Source organism: Bos grunniens, chromosome 5, assembly GCF_055505025.1.
Source record: "Bos grunniens cultivar Pamir isolate PY7600 chromosome 5, Bosgru_T2T1.0, whole genome shotgun sequence".
Taxonomy (NCBI): Eukaryota; Metazoa; Chordata; class Mammalia; order Artiodactyla; family Bovidae; genus Bos; species Bos grunniens.
Window position 1 is genome coordinate 88,608,133 of NC_141169.1, and position 20,968 is coordinate 88,629,100.

The 20,968-nt window shown below is 39.3% G+C and overlaps 1 protein-coding gene across 4 annotated transcripts in view; it reads right to left on the reverse strand.

Annotated features, from left to right (window-relative positions):
• ETNK1 (ethanolamine kinase 1) overlaps positions 1-16,811 on the reverse strand; it is a 54,764-nt gene extending 37,953 nt beyond the window's left edge. For 2 of the 4 annotated variants that reach the window (XR_015164886.1, XR_015164887.1), the window contains exons 1-2: positions 16,350-16,788; positions 2,839-3,098 (exon numbers count right to left, since the gene is read on the reverse strand). Coding sequence is in view for 2 of the 4 variants with exons in the window: in XM_086404043.1 (XP_086260169.1) it covers positions 2,839-3,098; positions 16,350-16,505 (416 nt within the window). In the remaining 2 variants the exon portion in view is untranslated. Of the gene's footprint in view, positions 1-2,838; positions 3,099-16,349 lie in introns of all 4 variants that reach the window. The other 2 variants (XM_086404043.1, XM_086404044.1) reach the window with 2 other exon arrangements.
• Between the last annotated feature and the right edge of the window lie 4,157 nt (positions 16,812-20,968).

Consider the following 20,968-nt stretch of genomic DNA (forward strand, 5'->3'; position numbering starts at 1 on the left):
ATTAGTTGTACTTTTTTTAAAACCTTTTCTACTCCTCTATGTATACTATTTAGCTTATTTTCCCCCCAAGGCTACTGTCTATCACAGACTGTATTACTTACTAGTAGACCAGCTGACTGTTTGAATTACTTTTCCTCCCCTCAGATCAGTCACTCAGTTGTGCCCGACTCTTTGCGACCCCATGAATTGCAGCACACCAGGCCTCCCTGTCCATCACCAACTCCCGGAGTTCACTCAGACTCATGTCCATCCAGTCAGTGATGCCATCCAGCCATCTCATCCTCTGTCGTCCCCTTCTCCTCCTGCCCCCAATCCCTCCCACCATCAGAGTCTTTTCCAAGGAGTCAACTCTTTGCATGAGGTGGCCAAAGTACTGGAGTTTCAGCTTTAGCATCATTCCTTCCAAAGAAATCCCAGGGCTGATCTCCTTTGCAACGGACTGGTTGGATCTCCTTTCAGTCCAGGGGACTCTCAAGAGTCTTCTCCAACACCACAGTTCAAAAGCATCAATTCTTCGGTGCTCAGCCTTCTTCACAGTCCAACTCTCACATCCATACATGACCACAGGAAAAACCATAGCCTTGACTAGACGAACCTTTGTTGGCAAAGTAATGTCTCTGCTTTTGAATATGCTATCTAGGTTGGTCATAACTTTCCTTCCAAGGAGTAAGCATCTTTTAATTTCATGGCTGCAGTAACCATCTGCAGTGATTTTGGAGCCCAGAAAAATAAAGTCAGCCACTGTTACCACTGTTTCCCCATCTATTTCCCCTGAAGTAATGGGACCAGATGCCATGATCTTGGTTTTCTGAATTTTGAGCTTTAAATCAACTTTTTCACTCTCTTCTTTCCCTTTCATCAAGAGGCTCTTAGTTTCTTCTTCACTTTCTGCCATAAGGGTGGTGTCATCTGCATATCTGAGATTACTGATATTTCTCCCGGCAATCTTGATTCCAGCTTGTGCTTCTTCCAGCCCAGCGTTTCTCATGATGTATTCTGCATATAAGTTAAATAAGCAGGGTGACAATATACAGCCTTGACGTACTCCTTTTCCTATTTGGAACCAGTCTGTTGTTCCATGTCCAGTTCTAACTGTTGCTTCCTGACCTGCATACAGGTTTCTCCAGAGGCAGGTCAGGTGGTCTGGTATTTCCATCTCTTTCAGAATTTTCCACAGATCCACACAGTCAAAGGCTTTGGCGTAATAAACAAAGTAGAAATAGATGTTTTTCTGGAACTCCAACGAACGTTGGCAATTTGATCTCTGGTTCCTCTGCCTTTTCTAAAATCAGCTTGAACATCTGGAAGTTTATGGTTCACATATAGCTGAAGCCTGGCTTGGAGAATTTTGAGCATTACTTTACTAGCGTGTGAGATGAGTGCAATTGTGCGGTACTTTGAGCATTCTTTGGCATTGCCTTTCTTTGGGATTGGAATGAAAACTGACCTTTTCCAGTCCTGTGGTCACTGCTGAGTTTTCCAAATTTGCTGGCATATTGAGGGCAGCACTTTCACAGCATCATCTTTCAGGATTTGAAATAGCTCAACTGGAATTCCATCACTTCCACTAGCTTTGTTCATAGTGATGCTTCCTAAGGCCCACTTGACTTCACATTCCAGGATGTCTGGCTCTATGTGAGTGTGAGTGATCACACCATTGGGATTATCTGGGTCGTGAAGATCTTTGTTGTACAGTTCTTCTGTGTATTCTTGCCACCTTTTCTTAATATCTTCTGCTTCTGTTAGGTCCATACCATTTCTGTCCTTTATTGAGACCATCTTTGCATGAAATGTTCCCTTGGTATGTCTAATTTTCTTGAAGAGATCTCTAATCTTTCCCATTCTGTTGTTTTCCTCTATTTCTTTGCATTGATCACTGAGGAAGGCTTTCTTATCTCTCCTCGCTATTCTTTGGAACACTGCATTCAGATGCTTTTATCTTTCATTTTCTCCTTTGCTTTTCGCTTGCCTTCTTGTCATAGCTATTTGTAAGGCCTCCTCAGACAACCATTTTGCTTTTCTGCATTTGTTTTTCTTGGGGATGGTCTTGATTCCTGTCTCCTGTACCTTGTCACGAACCTCCATCCATAGTTCATCAGGCACTCTATCTATCAGATCTAGTCCCTTAAATCTGTTTCTCACTTCCACTGTATAGTCATAAGGGATTTGATTTAGGTCATACCTGAATGGTCTAACATAGTAAATACTGATAAATATAATTCACAATAACAAAAGCTCTTTAGGTCCTCAGTAAACTTTAAAAGTTTTAAAAGAGTCTTAGGACCAAACTGAGAAGTTTAGATCTAAACTATAAACGAACTTGCGGTTTTCAAATCAAGCCCACTTATTACAATTTTCAAGAGCAGAAAAGAAAATTTTATCAATTTTAGAAAATTTTTAGAGCATTTCCTTATAAAAACACAATATATTGAATTAAATAATAGAAGTTTAAAGAGTAACAAAGAAGTGTTAACAGTATTAAAAGGATCTTAGTGAGCAATAACTCTGAAACTATGAGCAACTGAGTGACAAAACTTAATAAGAAATGTGTAATGCTTTGATTCAAGCACTATTTTAAAAAATTAAGGAGAAACCTTGACCTTCTATAGCAAGCTAATCTAAAACCTATCACTTATATTTCTTTTGCAAAGTAAACTATGAGAATTCAGATAAAAAGGAATGCTTTTTCTTTAGCAAAAACAAAACAAAACCCAAACAAGAGAAAGTTTCTAAATTTACTAAATCGTTGCTTAAAGAAAGAAAAGGCAGTTTCAAAAAACATTTCCTTAGTGCACTTAACTTTTCAAAAGGATAAATTACTTAGGAAAAGAAATGTACCTGAAAATGGCAGGGTTGCAGACATGCTTTGGATCCAACGCTTCTCCCTGTATAAATTCATAGCACAGTCCATTATTGAAGGTACAGTAGAGCTGTGGTGCGCAGCCATGAGCCTGCAACACTCGGAAACTCTTCACTTCCTCATCACGGTCGACTAACAACTCAGTCTTATTGCCATAAATTCGCACCAGGACGACATCCTCCATTGTATTACCCACATAACAGCCAATAAGTTTATTTGTGATTCCATCAGTGAAAAGCTGCCCCCAAAAAAAAGAAAAAAAAAGGAAAAACAATTATTCACTTTTAAGGAAGAATTAGGAGATAACTTGAAAAACATTAAACACTAACTGAAAAAAAATCTACTTAATTTTTGAATATAATTTTGCCTGTTGCTGCTGCTGCTATGTCGATTCAGTCGCGTCCAACTCTGTGCAACCCAATGGACGGCAGCCCACCAGGCTTCCCTGTCCCTGGGATTCTCCAGGCAAGAACACTGGAGTGGGTTGCCATTTCCTTCTCCAATGCATGAAAGGGAAAAGTGAAAGTGAAGTCGCTCAGTCGTGTCGGACTCTTCACGACCCCATGGTCTGAAGCCTACCAGGCTCCTCCGTCCATGGGATTTTCCAGGCAAGAATACTGGAGTGGGGTGCCATTGCCTAACATGTCTATAACTTTAATTCCAGATGTAAACAAAATGGAATGCTGCTATTTAATATGTTGTGTAGTACAACACACACATTCTTTCTCTCGCCTATGTCTAACAGATTGGAAAATCTCTGAAGATAGGGAAAGTGGCTTTCTTCCTAGCATAATATATGTTATAAAAAAGTCTTTAATAATGTTCACAAGTTTAAAACTACAAACATAATGTACCATAATTTTTATTATGGTAAATCTCCAATTTATAAAAAAACTTAATTTTAAATGTTATTTTCAAAGATTACTTAACATAATATACACTAGAAATTCTTCTAAGTATTCAGGTTATAATAATTTAAACTTGAATGCTACAGCTAAATAAGCAGCAGCAGCACAATCTTAATTAGATGAAGATAGAGAAGTAACTAGAGATTTCACAGATATTTTCTAAAAGGGAGTTTGAGGACTTTTCAAGATTTTTTTTGCTGCACCCTGAGGCATGAGGGATCTTAGTTCCCCAACCAGGGACTGAACCCATGTCCCCTGCAGTGGAAGGGCAGAGTCTTAACCAACAGCCCACCAGGGAAGTCCCCTCAGGAGTTTTAAGGTCCTTTTTCAGATTTGCATATAATATTATATGAAAAAGCAAACAGATGATTAGCAATATTAGTTCTCTAAGTCTATTCAAAAACTGCAACTTTTGTCTTCCTCTACATTAATTTGACACTCAGTTCAGTTCAGTTGCTCAGTCGTGTCCGACTCTTTGCAACCCCATGGACTGCAGCACGCCAGGCCTCCCTGTCCATCACCAACTCCCAGAGTTTACTCAAACTTATGTCCATCGAGTCAGTGATGCCATCCAACCATCTCACCCTCTGTCATCCCCTTCTCCTAAAATTGACATTAAAACTTTCTATTTACCCAATTATAACTCAGAGCTTTTGGAGGCTCTTGGGTAGAATAAAGGGATAAAAGTGAAAGCAAGTGTTAAGGACATTTTTCCCAAGACAAATGGGAAAGAACAAGAATAATGAACAAAGGATAAGTTTTAAATGTATACACATTTAACTAATGCCTGAGAAAGAGGGTAATCATTTTTATTTTGATAAGACTGTTGTAATGATAAATGATACCTGAAAAGGCTTTAGATCTTCAGGTGAAATTTAAAAGAAGTGTTTACTTATCCTTATTTACCTAATGTAGGTAAATTTAATGAGCTAATGTGAAAAGATTTATTTTGAATATCTATGTTTTGGGGGTATACAAACTCTGCTTTCCACCTAGATTTCAAAAAGCTGGTAGGTAGGGAGACAATGACAAGAAGCATATGCCCTTATACTAAATTCCAATCATCATTTTCTTAAAAACTATGCTGCAAGTTTGTTCTTATTAAAATATCAACTCACACATATTACTCTGTAACTCCTCCAAATGTCATGTAGAAATAAAATATTTCAATTATTGAAATAAAGTTTGAGAAATTAATGTTCTGAAATGCTTATGATGAATGACACTCCACACTTCTCAAAGGAGTAAAATCTATGTTTTCTACATCCCCTCAACAAATATTTAGTAAGGACTTAAATACTGGCTTCCCTGGTGGCTCACCGGTTAAAGCTTCTGCCTGCAATGCGGGAGACCTGGGTTCAATCCCTGAGTCAGGAAGATCCCCTGGAGAAGGAAATGGCACCCCACTCCAGTACTCACGCCTGGAGAATCCCATGGACGGAGGAGCCTGGTGGGCTACAGTCCACGGGGTCGCAAAGAGTCGGACACGACTGAGCGACTTCACTTTCACTTTAAATACTAGCTTGTCTTATTGATATAACTTATAACAAAGTTATTCTTTCACTCTTGCCTGTAATAAATTTCTTTAATTGTGCATGCTATATTGTATATTTATGTGTACACACAGAAACACACATTTAAGATGTATGCACTTAAAAGGGCTAGAAGTGGATAACATTACTGGATAAGATTATTGAATAATATACACACATTTATAAGGATGACATTGAGTCACAACTCCAATGACACTAACCCTAACATACTCTACTATACAAAATAGCTAAAAATTTACAATAAAATGATAGTCACAATAAATTTCTGGGGCAAAAAAATATTGCTTCATTTATAAGAGTATTTTGCTTCCCTGATTGGCTCAGCTGGTAAGGAATCCACCTGCAATGTGGGAGACCTGGGTTCAATCGCTGGGTTGGGAAGTTTTCCTGGAGAAGGGAACGGCTACCCACTCCAATATTCTGGCCTAGAGAATTTCATGAACTGTATAGTCCATGAGGTCACAAAGAGTCAGACACGACTAAGCGACTTTTATTTCACTTCATAAGAATATTTTATGTAAAGTATCACTTAATTTATATTTATGTATAAATAAGGATAGAAATGTCTACAAAAATATCCAACAGAAATATTAGGTAGTTTAAATCCTGTCTCCTGTTTCCCTGTTTTAAACTTTTTTCTTTCGGCTTATGCATGTTTTCTTTTTTTTTTCTTCCACGATCAATCCAGTTTAAATGCGAAAAAATTAAATTAGTGAGAAAAACAAAAGGAGCCCAATAGCTAGGAACAGACCCAGTACATACAGCAAGGCCTGGAGATTCAGTTGAACATAAGTAATTTCACAGAACATCAATATCAGATGAGACCACTCTGTGTCCATAACGCATCAAGACAAAAACAAAGCCACTCCGTAATCATGTGTGAACACAGATAAAACCATGAATTTTTTCCAAACCACAAAAATCACCAAACATCCCCCTGCTCTGGCTAATATGAGGAACTGCTGTTCCTTTTCAAGTCACAGCTCTGTCCCTGCTTCATTCCTCCAGTCCTCTAGGTAACGTAAGTTACCCACAGTCACAGACTTGCTCCACTTCCTTTCTGACAGCACCCAATCCACAGGAAAGCCTCATGTCTGACTCTTTGTGATCCCATGGACTATACAGTCCATGGAATTCTCCAGGCCAGAATACTGGAGTGGGTAGCCTTTCCCTTCTCCAGGGGATCTTCCCAACCCAGGGATTGAACCCAGGTCTCCTAGGTTGCAGGTGGATTCTTTACCAGCTGAGCCACAAGGAAAGCCCAAGAATACTGGAGTGGGTAGCCTATCCCTTCTCCAGGGGATCTTCCTGACCCAGGAATCAACAAGGGTCTCCTGATTTGCAGGTGGATTCTTTACCAACTGAGCTATCAGGGAAGCTTCCCTGAACCCTCTCCTAAATTTTTATACTAAGTCCTTTCTAATACCCACCATTACTCATGGAATAAGTCTTCCGCAACTGCAAGGAGTAATAAATCCAATTTGTTCAGCTATTCAAATGACCTCTTGATGGAGATTTCTGAATTTAAAGATGTATGGATAATGCTTTTTCGCTCTTGGATGGTTCCTATCTCATGCATAAATCAATAATTAATTCAAGGTACTTCAGCTTTCCAAAACAGACAAAAATATACTAGGTATATGCTAGGTATGAGTATTATATCAGATATACACTAGAAATGTAAAATTCCACCTCATTGGAGGGGGTAAAAAACAATAGAAATCTCATGGAGCTCCTTTTCACAGGGCTTATCCTACACTGTTTGTCAAGTATGTAAGATAGTACTAGTTCAGAGAATGAGCTCAGAGCAAGACTGCTCCACCTGACTGTAAATTCTAGGTGTGTTAGTCTATTCTTAGGCAAGCCACTTAACTTGTATGTGCTTTATTCATCTCATGTTTAATATAAGCAATTAGAATCTACTTTATAGTTTTAGTTTTTATTTTTTCACTTAATATGTTTTTATGAGAATTAATAGCTTCCCTTGTGGCTCAGCTGATAAAGAATCCGCCTGCAATACGGGTTCAATCCCTGGGTTGGGACGATCCCCTGGAGAAGGAAAATGCTACCCACTCCAGTATTCTAGCCTGGAGAATTCTGTGGACTGTATAGTCCATGGGGTCGCAAAGAGCTGGACACGACCGAACGACTTTCACTCATGAGAATTAATGACTTAACATATACAGAAGCACATACAACAGTTTCTGACACAAAATAAGCTCTTATCAAGTATGCAGATAACTACATATTTAAATTTCAACACAAGACAGCAAAATGATTCATAATGAGATCATAAAAGTTAATAATTATGACAAGATCTATGTTACAGATTAGCCCTAGACTCTGTGTGCTGCACTGCCCAAACCTGTACAGGTTGCCATTTGAAGTAACACAGAAACTCTGGTTGGCGAAAAGAAATTATAGTTTAATGACACCTTAGAAGTTAAAGTGACTATCAGTGAACCTGAAGACCTTCTTGAGACCCCCAAAACATAATCCAATGCCTCCTTTCAGTACATGACACTATCCTGCAATGACAAACTCTATATCTTAGCTACCACGAAATTTCTTTAGTCCCTAAGATGATTAAGAAACCAAGCAGAGTTTTGACATTTATTTATGGTTTAAAATGACCAATTAACTACTAAATTCAAATAAATAAGCTTCCACAGGCCAAGATAATGGGAAAGACAAGTTTCAATTATTCTTTAAGACAATGACTACTAGACAAGACCAGGAATTTAGAAAGATGGAATTAATTTGTGTCAGTTAATTGTTTTGTGGAAGAAACCATTGTGATTCCACCACCTTCCAAAATGACAGAATGAAAAGCAATGTAAAAAGAAAACAAAATACCATTTTCATGTATCTAACTGGCAAAAAATTTTTTAATATCAGAGATTGGAGAAGGTATACAGAAAGATACTTTACAATACTGTTTTGAGAAATAAAAAATTACATAAAGTGAGAAATAGCATGACAGTTTTATGTCAACTTGGACTGGCTATAAGGCCCAATTATTCAATCAAACATTAATTTAGATGCAGCTCTGTAGGTATTTCGCAGACTTATTAACCAGATAACTTCAGGTAAAAGATTAATCCCCTTAAGTGAGCCTCATTCGACCAGGTGAAGAGCTACTAAAGCAAAACTTAGGTTTTCCTGAAGATACTCTGCCTTAAGGCTACAGCATCAATTCCTGTCTTAAGAGTTTCCAGCTTACCAGACAATGCCATACAAATTTCAGATTTACCAACCTCTACAACTGTGTGAGCCAGTTCCTTGAAGTAGATCATATATATATATATATACACACATACACATGTATATGTGTTTGTATATTTTTTCCTTTAAATTTAATTTCACTAAGAATTTACTCTATGGATATACTTAAAAGAAGTTACCCAAAATATATGCATAAAAGTAGTTCACTGCAATACTGATTTTAATATCTAAAAAATAAAAACAAAATTTAAAAAAAGATTACATACACTGATATGGAGATATCGAAGATATATTATTTTAAAAGCACAATATAGAATAATTTAATTATATTTACTATATTTATAAATGTAAGTAGATAATGTATGCTGGTAAACCCATACATAAATTATTTATGCTGGTAAATAATCTGACAATTTTTTATAAGTCAAAAAAAACTGTTCAAAAAATTACCTTTGAGGAGAAGGACTTGGTATTGAGGGATTTAGGTGTTGTTTTTTTTTTTTACTTTCCATTTTATAGTCTTATTTATGTTTTAAATATTTTATTAAGAGCATGAACCATATGTATCTATTAAACAAAATCACAGGGTTAGATAGTGTTCTTTTATGAATGTGACATGCCTATGTGTGTGTGTAGTCGCTCAAGTCATGTCCAGCTCTTTGCAACCCTATGGACTGTGGTTCGCCAGGCTCCTCCGTCCATGGAATTCTCCAGGCAAGAATACTGCAGCGGGTTGTTATTTCCTCCTCCAGGGGATCTTCCCAACCAAGAGATCAAGCTGTCTCCTGTGTCTCCTGCAACGCAGGCAGATTCTTTATCTGCTGAGCCTTTCTAATATTCCTCTTTATACTCTTTAGAATTCTTTTTAAAACCTCACTTTAAAAGTAATTAAGTCACATGATCTTTAACATGATCAAATATTATGTTTCTAGCTATCAAAAATTGTGGTCAATACCATAAAAACATGAAAATATTTACAACGGACATGAGTTTGAGCAAGCTCCAGGAGGTGGTGATGGACGGGGAAGCCTGCAGTCCATGGGGTCACAAAGAGTCGGACACGATCGAGCAACTGAACTGAACTGATGTGAAGAACAGGAATACAGAAGTGTACATAAGATTCAATAAAACAACTATGTAAAATATTTAAGGGAGAAGTAGACTGTAATAAACAAAATAGAACAGTTGATTGTTTAATAAAATATGAACAGGAAGTGGGGGTTTTTTGCTACTCAAAGTTTTAATATTGTGTTACATCTTTTCAGTAAAACTAAATTACTTCATGATTATATAGTTCTTTATTTAAAAAATTTACACATACAGTATATTTTCTCAGAGTACTAGAAAAAATGATTAATTCAATTCAAAAATATTGTTCTGTTAACTTTTTTTTAAACTGTTACTGTGATTACCACTAGAGGGAGGGAAAAGGTAGGAGCAGAAAGGGAAGTGGGAGATATTCTGGGTTACTGGTTAATATTTTCTCTCTTTCCCTGAGCTAGGGCTACAAAGGTATTTGTTCTACAACAATTTATGTTTCATTTTTTTCTGTAGGCTTGTTGTATCTCACAATTTTTAAAAGGGTGACAAAATTTATCTATAGCCCATAAGATGTATCAGAGTAAAAGGACTTCTAAGAAAAAATTCGGGGGACTTCCCTGGTAGTTCCAAGTAAGATTCTGTGCCTCCACCTCAGAGGGTTCAGGTTCAATCCCTGGCCAAGGAACTAAGATCCCACCTGTCACGTGGCAAGGCCAAAAGATAAAAAACAATGACAGAATCCTGAAAAATACAACTTGATTCCTTACATAAAGGCCTTTCATTACTGCCCTATCTTTGTCAGCCACAAGAAGAAACAAGAAACAAAACAAAGCCCTTAAGCTTCCCACTTCCTCCCAGACCTGCAAGCAATTAACAAGTCCTGCACATTTATTTTCTGAAATGTCAAATCTATCCCTTATTTCCAGCTTCAAGGCCACTGTCCTAATTTGGATCCCAGCACCGCTTATCTATACTAACATAACAGTCTCTCCTCAGTTGTCTTTCACAAACATTTTTTAACGCAATACACTGGGGAAAAAAACGTATTTATGGTTTAATTCAACACTTACATAGTTTTATGTAAAACTAAAGAAAGCTTCACAAGAAATATTCAACCGTATTACTTGCAATGCTCTCTGATCTATCCTATCACATCTTAATTCATCTTTTTAAACTGTAGTGGTTTCAATCCACTATACTAATTTAGCATCCTCTTAGTAAGCAGCAACCAAGACTTTCAAAAATAATGTCCTTTTTAAGTGATCTGCTGCTGCTGCTAAGTCGCTTCAGCCGTGTCCAACTCTGTGCGACCCCAGAGACGGCAGCCCACCAGGCTCCCCTGTCCCTGGGATTCTCCAGGCAAGAACACTGGAGTGGGTTGCCATTTCCTTCTCCAATGCATGAAAGTGAAAAGTGAAAGTGAAATCGATCAGTCGTGTCGGATTCTAGCGACCCCATGGACTGCAGCCTACCAGGCTCCTCCGTCCATGGGATTTTCCAGGCAAAAGTACTGGAGTTGGGTTCCATTGCCTTCTCCGTTATAAGTAATCACTCACTTCCCAATTCAAAACATTTTCTTCAATGGATGCTGCCTAAATAGTAATCTGCCATTTCTCTAAAAAATATGTAACATACCTCCTTAAAAACATTCACCAACTTCCCATTATGTCCTAGATAATAAAATACCACCTCCTAATGAAGCATAAATACTTCATATTTAACCTCTCCCTTATTTGGAAATCACTTTGTACACCACACTCATACTCCATGAAACACTCATAGTTTACGCAAGTGGTTTTTCTTTGCCCAGAAATACTTCCCCATTCCATCTCCTATCTTTCCTTCCAAACTCAATTCAAGGTACCCCTTGAAGCCTTTCTGTGAAGCCTTTCCTTCTCCATTCTCCCATGCCTACCTTCTGCTACAAGAAATGCTGCTGAAAATTAGCATTATGCCAGTACAAAAAAATACATGTCAAAATTTTAGGAGCTTACAATTCTTTTAGAACAACTTTCTACTTACAAAGGCTGGGGGGGTGGTGAGCCAGGGATGGGGGGCAGGGTGAAGTAATTAAACATACTGTGCATAATTTTTACCTATTTCATTTAATTCTCCTGATACTCTACTCTTAGTAGTAAAGTAATAAAAGAATAGTATTAAAATTACTATTTGTAGTAGTGTAAGAGGAGAGTGAAAAAGTTGGCTTAAAACTAAACATTAGAAAACTAAGATCAAGGCATCTGGTCCCATCACTTCATGGCAAATAGATGGGGAAACAATGGAAACAGTGACAGACTTTATTTTGAGGGGCTCCAAAATCACTGCAGATGGTGATTGCAGCCATGAAATTAAAAGACACTTGTTCCTTGAAAGAAAGTTATGACCAACCTAGACAACATATTAAAAAGCAGACGTTACTTTGCCAACAAGGGTCCATCTAGTCAAAGCTATGGTTTTTCCAGCAGTCATCTATGGATGTGAGAGTTGAACTATAAAGAAAGCTGAGCACTGAAGAAGTGATGCTTTTGAACTGTGGTGTTGGAGAAGACTCTTGAGAGTCTCTTGGACTGCAAGGAGATCCAACAAGTCCATCCTAAAGGAAATCAGTCCTGAATATTCATTGGAAGCACTGATGCTGAAGCTGAAATTCCAAAACTTTGGCCACCTGATGAGAAGAACTGATTTATTGGAAAAGACCCTGATGCTGGGAAAGATTGAAGGCGGGAGGAGAAGGGGACGACAGAGGATGAGATGGTTGGAGGTATCACCGACTCAACAGACATGAGTCTGAGTAAACTCTGGGAGTTGGTGATGGACAGGAAGGCCTGGCAAGCTTCAGTCCATGGGGTGCAACATGACTGAGTGACTGAACTGAACTGATAGTAGCTAAATTCTGTTTTGTACTATGCTACTATTTTCCAAGGTAGATAGTAATTTCTTTTTATAGAGATTTTTAAACTTGCCAAAGGTGACAAATGGCTGACATCAGGATTTGAAACCATCCTCTTTCTACTACACTATGCTGAGGCCTCAAAAAGTGATGAAATGGTTGCTCAGTCCAAGACATATAGCTATTAATACCTGAAAGTGAACTAGCACATTAGACCCTTGACTTTGTGGTCACACATTATCAAAACACACGGGAGCCTATCAAACATTACACATCCTTCACAGGAGCCTATTAAATCCCATCTCTCTTTGTCATAGTTAAAATACTCTTAGGTGTTATCTCCCACTCAAATACTTTCCTATTAGATAGTAATGATTTTAAAAGAAAGCAGAAGTGAATCCCTTTTCCAAAATATTGTCACATGTGGAAAAAGTAATGAAATTATATTTGTAAGGAACTTAAGACAAAATCTTTCTATGAACTTTGCAGAGAAATGGCTTCCCTGTCTTAATCATAATATACAAACTGCAGTCCACGGGGTCACAAGGAGTTGGACCCGACTGAGCAACTGAACTGAACAAACATAAACTTTTATCAAAGAGCAATAATTTATGAGTTCTCATCCCAGATCTGCCATTACTAACTTCAAGTTCAGTATCATTTAACTATAAAATACATATTAACAGTTTACATCTATCTCACAGGATTGTTGGGAGAGTGTATGCCAAAGTGCTTTCTTTATAAACAGTAAAATATTAAATAAAAAACACTCTGATGTATTATTTTAGACCTACTCTCCCTATTCTAACATACTACACTCCACAAAGCTCACCACTACTTTTATATTGTAGTCTTTTAATTTGGCAGAGATAGGGAAAAAATAACTCAACTTTTTAAAGCTCTGTCTAAAATAAGATATATTATCCCATATGTCCATAAGTTGTGAGCAAAGACGGGACCCTCTATCATTTTGAATGTACTAACATCTTTTTTTGTTTGCTTCTGGATTTTGTAATGTGCTCTCAAAGTTCAGCTGGCAAGAGTAAGTGCCAGGTAAATAAGTATTATTAGATTAAGCTTCTATGCTATGCTATGCTAAGTCACTTCAGTCGTGTCCGACTCTGTGTGACCCCATAGACGGTAGCCTACCAGGCTCCCCCGTCCCTGGGATTCTCCAGGCAAGAACACTGGAATGGGCTGCCATTTCCTTCTCCAATGCACCTAAGTGAAAAGTGAAAGTGAAGTCGCCCACTCTAAGGTATGTTTAAATAATATTTTATATCCCAAAAGAATTTGAGAAAAAATCTTTTAAAAATATGTGCCATTATTACTGATACTTGTTTTAGTCTTTTGACTACATGTGAGGTATGACTTTTATCTTTATACTTCAAAGGAGATAAAAGCAAATCTCAAAAGAAAATATTCCTGTCCATATTTACTAAAGAAATTCTGAAGCATCATAAAAGCAGAGTTTATAATGACCTAGAATGTGGGAGTCAGATCTACTAAATTGAGAGATGAATAACCATCAACTCAGCTTAGCAGTTGTCCCAGCTTCTGGATCAAAAGCTTTGCTTGCACATGGAGGGATTAGATTTCTAAATAACAGTCATCATAAGAGCAAAACAAATGGTAGTATTTACCTTCATTTACAAATAAGCACACTGGAAGTTTGGATAATGAGTACAAAGGTCTTAAAGTCAAAAGTTGGTACTCGGGTTTCAGGTAAGGCTCAATCTCAAGTACTTTCAACAACCAGAAACAGTCTGAATGTTAACACATTTTATCTTTTTTTTCAACCTATATCCTGGCTTTACTTCACTGAGTTATATCTAAAAAAATGATAGTACCCATCTAAAATGGTTGTCTGAGGGATTAAACGATTTAAAAAAACACCTAATGTACCTCTAAAATTCCAGTCATCAAAGCTTCAAACTCTTAAGTCTCTGCTTAAAAAGTAATACATCTTGTCAGAACCAGAGTTTACCAGAAAACGGCAATGTCTTTAATTAATATGTTTAATTAATAACTGATGGCCGGAACATAACTTATTTAAATAAATGTAAAAAACCAGAATAAGTTAATAAATAATAAACTAAAGAAGTGTAGAGTTTCAACTTGGAAGTTTCAATTAAACTAATTTTCCTTAAAGAAAATACGCTGTTATTGTTCAGTCACTAAGTTGTGTTGGACTCTGCAACCCCATGGACTGTGGCACGCCAGGCTTCCCTGTTCTTCACTATCTCCCAGTTTGCTTAAATTCATGTCCCTTGAGTCGGCAATGCTATCTAACCGTCTCATCCTCTGTGTCCCACTCCCTCCTTCTCCTTTTGCCATCAATCTTTCCCAGTATCAGGGTCTTTTCCAGTGAGTCAGTTTTTCAAATCAGGTGGCCTAAGTATTGGAACTTCAGCATAAGTCCTTCCAAAGAATATTCAGGACTGATTTCCTTCGAGGATTGACTGGTTTGATCTCCTTTCAGTCCAAGGGACTCTCAGGAGTCTTCTCCAACACCGCAATTCAAAAGCATCAATTCTCCGGTGCTCATCCTTCTTTATGGTCCAACTCTACTATTTTTTTTTTAAATTACACATGAAAATCACTTTTGATTCACAATGTCCTACATATCTGGCTAACAAACACTCCCTTAAATTTTCAAAATTTTTGTCTCATAACTTTTTTCCAAAACATATGGGTCCTTTTAATCTGCTCAAAACTCTTCCAGACAGTAAGAATTGAAGCCAACATTTATGAAACTCAAGTGTCAAGGACTGTTCTGGGCCCTAGGGCACTATTCATGTTTTATTCATTTTTATATAGGTGACTACTTTAGCAAAGCACCTGAGATACTGTTGAGTCAGTTAACTTTGCTGAAACAGTCAACAAAATAAGGCAGATGATCTGGCTCTTACATTATTGCTCAGATTTGAAACAAACCTCAAATACGCCAGCCTTTAAAATTACTCTGTGTTTGCAACGGAAAAGGAGGTTCATTTTCGTATATAGTACCTAAAACTGCAAAAGTTAAAAAGAAATAAGTGCTCAAAATACATTTCCTGTATGCTGCATCATAACTTATTGAAAATAAGCTATTCAAAAACGCATAGGTTCTCCAGGACTTTTTCTCCCAATTTCTGTCTATGAATACAGTGGCTCCGGAAAAAGAAATATTCACAAGCCACCTATCGTTCTAACACCAGATATTGTTAGTTTCACTCACATGATTAAAACCTTTACAGAAATACTGATACAAATAAAATAACGTGTGCAGGGCCACCTAAGAACCCAATCTGATAATGCATGATGACCATGGTCATTACTTTGGGATACAGGGCTGTCGCCAATCCCAGGATTTGAGAAGATAAAACGCAGGGTGAGCATCAGTGGGTTACACCGACGGGGGGAGGGTTGGAAAGGGAAAGGAAAAGATCAGAGAAAATTAATTACTGCATTATTCGTGAAAGGAAAGGCGACAGTGGCTTAGGCCGACGGGCGAGGACCCCTTGGAAGGGGAGTGGAAAGGGTTCATTCCGCAGTCTTCTAGGAAAGGGGAGGGGGAGGAGGGGCAAGTAACAACAAGAACCTTCCTGAGGTGGAAGGGGTGCGTCACTAACGTAGCCGCTTCGGGAAAAAGGAAATCTGCCCTCAGGACAACCTTAGTAAGCAAAGATGAAAGAAGGGGGAGTGACCTTCCTAGGTGTGACGGAGGAAACACAGGGTCACTTCCCAAAGAACGGAGCGAAAAGACGTTCCCGGAGATCCTCCTGGGGCCCCGGGGACCATAAAGGATGGTGAGGTGAAAACCCCCTACTCCCTTCCCCCTGGGCCGCGTCAAGGTCGGGAGAGACCCGGGGCTAAGGTGTGGGCGTTACCTGCAGGGTCACCTCCTGAGGGTCCCAGTGCGGCCGCAGGTGTTGCAGGAGGCTCAAGGCCCCCTCCCGGCAGCGCTGCTCCTCCTGATCTTGCACCGTGACGTCCAGCTTGGGGACCTCCGGGGAGCCGGGCGGGACGTGGATATAATTGGCCATGGCCCAGGCGACGGCAGAGACTACCACAACGACGACGGCGACGGCGACCACGAGAACGGCGGGCGCCGACAGGCTGCTGGATCCTTCCGTCCCGGGGCGCCCTCGCGGGAGGGCTGGGGGCGTTCAGACTGACGGCCGAGCGGTAGGAGAACCGGTGGAGGCGGCACTCTCGCCGACCCGGGTCTGGACAGCGGCTGAACTGAGCGGGGAATGCTCACGGGAAAAAAATTCCTCTCGTCTGCGCTCGGCCGCCGGCGGGCGCGGAGCATGCCGGGACTGGCCTGACGCTGGCGTCACGCGTGGGGCGGGGCCTCGGCTGCGTCAGGCTCAAGGCCGCGTGTCTAGCTCCGGGGCACAATGGGCCTGGTTCCCAGAGCTCGGTTTCTCGGCCTTTATCAGACTCTTCCTGGCGTGGTGTTAGTCGGAAACACGCGGGGCTCGCCTTCTGGAATGAGGTTGAGCCCTGCCAAGCCCCGAACGAAAGGCACTGAAGCTTTAGCTCACCTTTTTGGAGGAAGGGGTGGGTCTTGGGATCTGGGTTTGAGGTAGGGCTGACTTTTTCTGGAATGCCAGGGACGCGTCCTGAAATAACCCCAGGGTCAGCCTCTGAGTTTGGCCTGAGTCTGGGCAATCTAAATTAACTGGGTCGCCTTGATCTCGGAACTGCTGTGTACTGAGGTCCACATAGTTGGGTTGACACATAGTTGGGTTGACAACTAAATTACCATCAGCAGTATACTGAGCTCATGGTATACGGGACAGTTAAGATAATTGGGTAAAACGGAGACTGCACTTCAAGATGTATTTTTAAAGGTCGGTTATTTGACCGTACTGAGAATTATTTAGAGTCAGGAGGAACAGGTTATAGTCTATGAAGATGGAAGGGAAGTAATTCTGAGGCTCAGCGATGGAGATGCTAGGTGGGCTTTTGGTCTTGTATCAGCTAATACCACTGCTAAGAGAATACTGGAAACTGGGTAATCCACAAGTAATTTACTGGGACTTCCTAATTTTCCTTATAATGTGAGGAAATTGGTTTTAGATTTGACCTCTTAATCTGTCTTCTCTGCAACACTTGGTAAATGGTGAATATACTTGTTAGTGGTGAATTACATCACTAACAACTCAGCTTAACAGTCAAAATGTTTAATTATCTGATTAACATCAGTTTACATTCCGATTGTTCAGAACCTACTTACCTTTGTAAATCACAAAATAGCTTACTTTCAATAAGGGGAGGCCGGCGGGGGCGGGGGTGGAGGGGGCCTGTGCGCGTGCCAAACTTCATAAACTGAAAACAAGGAAAAGAGAGTTTTATAGACAGCAAGAAAGTTGATTCAGTATATTCCAAACTTAGTCTTTTTTAAATCGTATATTGCAAGAAATGCTAAATTACATGTTCTTCTTGTTTGTGTGGAAATAATATACTAATAATTTCACATTTCAGGTAGAATCTATTTTATTTTTGTATAATTTGTACTTGTATTAAACAGTTGGAATTTTAAGAATTTTGAAACTATTCTGAATTGTGAAATGATTTTAAAAATTATTTCTGGAATTACACAAGTTTGTAATTTTAAAGAAATATCTGTTAATAATTAGACCCCCCCCCCAAAAAAAAAACTATTAGGTGCCTAAGAATAAAACTAACAAAATATGTGTAATACATTATGGGTGAAATTATACTAATGGAGAAATGAACCACATCCATGAATAAGAAAACATAGTTATTATAAAGACCTCAGTTTTCACTGAACTAATCAATAAATATAGTGCAATTACAATTAAAATCTCAACTGAGTTTTTCACAAAACTTGTTAAAGTGACATTAAATTCACACCAGAACTTAAGGTCAAACAAAAGCTGCTATGATTCTTTGTGGGAGAGGGAGATTGGAGAATAAGTTGGGAGAACGCATCCTACCAAGATTTATTATGTAACGGTTTTCAGTTCAGTACAGTGGCTCAGTTGTGTCCAACTCTTTGCGGCCCCATGAATCGCAGCACACCAGGCCTCCCTGTCCATCACCAACTCCCGGAGTTCACTCAGACTCACGTCCATCCAGTCAGTGATGCCATCCAGCCATCTCATCCTCTGTTGTCCCCTTCTCCTCCTGCCCCCAATCCCTCTCAGCATCAGAGTCTTTTCTAATGAGTCAACTCTTCGCATGAGGTGGCCAAAGTGCTGGAGTTTCAGCTTTAGCATCATTCCTTCCAAAGAAATCCCAGGGCTGATCTCCTTCAGAATGGACTGGTTGGATCTCCTTGCAGTCCAAGGGACTCTCAAGAGTCTTCTCTAACACCAAAGTTCAAAAGCATCAATTCTTCGGTGCTCAGCCTTCTTCACAGTCCAACTCTCACATCCATACATGACCACAGGAAAAACCATAGCCTTGACTAGACAGACCTTTGTTGGCAAAGTAATGTCTCTGCTTTTGAACTTAGGAGTGGGCAAACAAACCAGGAGAACAAATAAAGATTCCAGAAAAAGATGTACACATTTATGAGATCTTTGAATATAATGAAAGTGGCATTAAAAATTAGGAAAGGATGGATAAATAGTACTGGAGTAATGGCTATTTGTATGGGAAATTTTTTTGATCCCATTGTTACCCAAATTGGGTTTGCCACTTCATGAATGTGAGCCAAAAGACATAACCAAGGCAAAGATCTGGACGAGGTAATATTTATTACTTGCAGCAAGTGAAGAGACACCAGGGAACATCTAAGCAACATCTCCTAGAACAGCAAAATTGGAGAAGTTTTAAGCTAAAGGAGCATGCATATTCATGAAGCAAATTGGGAGGAATATGCATATTTATGAAGGAACTTGAATAGAGGATCAGTTCAGTTCTCTACTCTTTGCGACCCCATGAATCGCAGCACACCAGGCCTCCCTGTCCATCACCAACTCTCGCAGTTCACTCAGATTCACGTCCATCGAGTCAATGATGCCATCCAGCCATCTCATCCTCTGTTATCCCCTTCTCCTCCTGCCCTCAATCCCTCCCAGCATCAGAGTCTTTTCCAATGAGTCAACTCTTCACATGAGGTGGCCAAAGTACTGGAGTTTCAGCTTTAGCATCATTCCTTCCAAAGAAATCCCACGGCTGATCTTCAGAATGGATTGGTTGGATCTTCTTGTAGTCCCAGGGACTCTCAAGAGTCTTCTCCAACACCACAGTTCAAAAGCATCAACTCTTCGGCGCTCAGCTTTCTTCACAGTCCAACTCTCACATCCATACATGACTACTGGAAAAACCATAGCCTTGACTAGACGAACCTTTGTTGGCAAAGTAATGTCTCTGCTTTTGAATATGCTATCTAGGTTAGTCATAACTTTCCTTCCAAGGAGTAAGCGTCTTTTAATTTCATGGCTGCAGTCACCATCTGTAGGGATTTTGGAGCACCCAAAAATAAAGTCTGACACTGTTTCCACTGTTTCCCCATCTATTTGCCATGAAGTGATGGGACCAGATGCCATGATCTTGGTTTTCTGAATGTTGAGCTTTAAGCCAACTTTTTCACTCTCCACTTTCACTTTCATCAAGAGGCTTTTTAGTTCCTCTTCACTTTCTGCCATAAGGGTGGTGTCATCTGCATATCTGAGGTTATTGATATTTCTCCCAGCAATCTTGATTCCAGCTTGTGCTTCTTCCAGCCCAGTGTTTCCCAGCTGAATAGAGGATAATTCAGCATATTACTGGGGCAAAGGTCAGCAGAGTCCAAGCTTTAGCTAATGGAAGTCATGAGGGTCAGAAAAGGTCAGCGTCTTCCTTCCTTAGGTTGTGACCAGTCTGGGTCTTCCATCTGGGTGAGGGGACTTAAGCGTCTGTAGAATAGCTCAAAGATTTGTGTCAAATTATATAGATAGATATACAGATACACCTTGAGAAAGAACTAGGACTACTTTATAGCTTAACTGTTGTTTCTTGATTGCTTTTCTTCTGTTTCTAAACTCCTTTGTTCCCTTGAGATCATTAGTTACTGAGATCTGTGCAAGGCAAGCGTTGCAGCCAAGCTCAGATCACAAAATGGCTTAGGCCAAAAATGGCTTCTCTTATGTCCAGAAAGCCATGCCTGGTTTTCTTTCTCTGGAGACCCTCTATACTATCTGCTTACAGGCTTAATTAAAATTAAAAATTTCTGCTCTGTGAAAAACATCTCTGTATTTAAGAGAATGCAAGTCCAAGACACAGACTGGGAGAAAATATTTGCACAACATATATCTAATAAAAGATTTGTATCCAAAATGTGCAAATAACTTTTAAAACTTACTAATGGAAAACAAACAATCCAATTTAAAAATGGGCAAAGGATCAGAACAGTGACCTAACCCCAATTCCATACACAGACAGCAAACAAGCATATGAAAACATTTAACATCAGATCATTAGGAAATTGCAACTTTATACAACAATGTGATATGACTACACATTTATTAAAATAGCTGAAATACAAAAT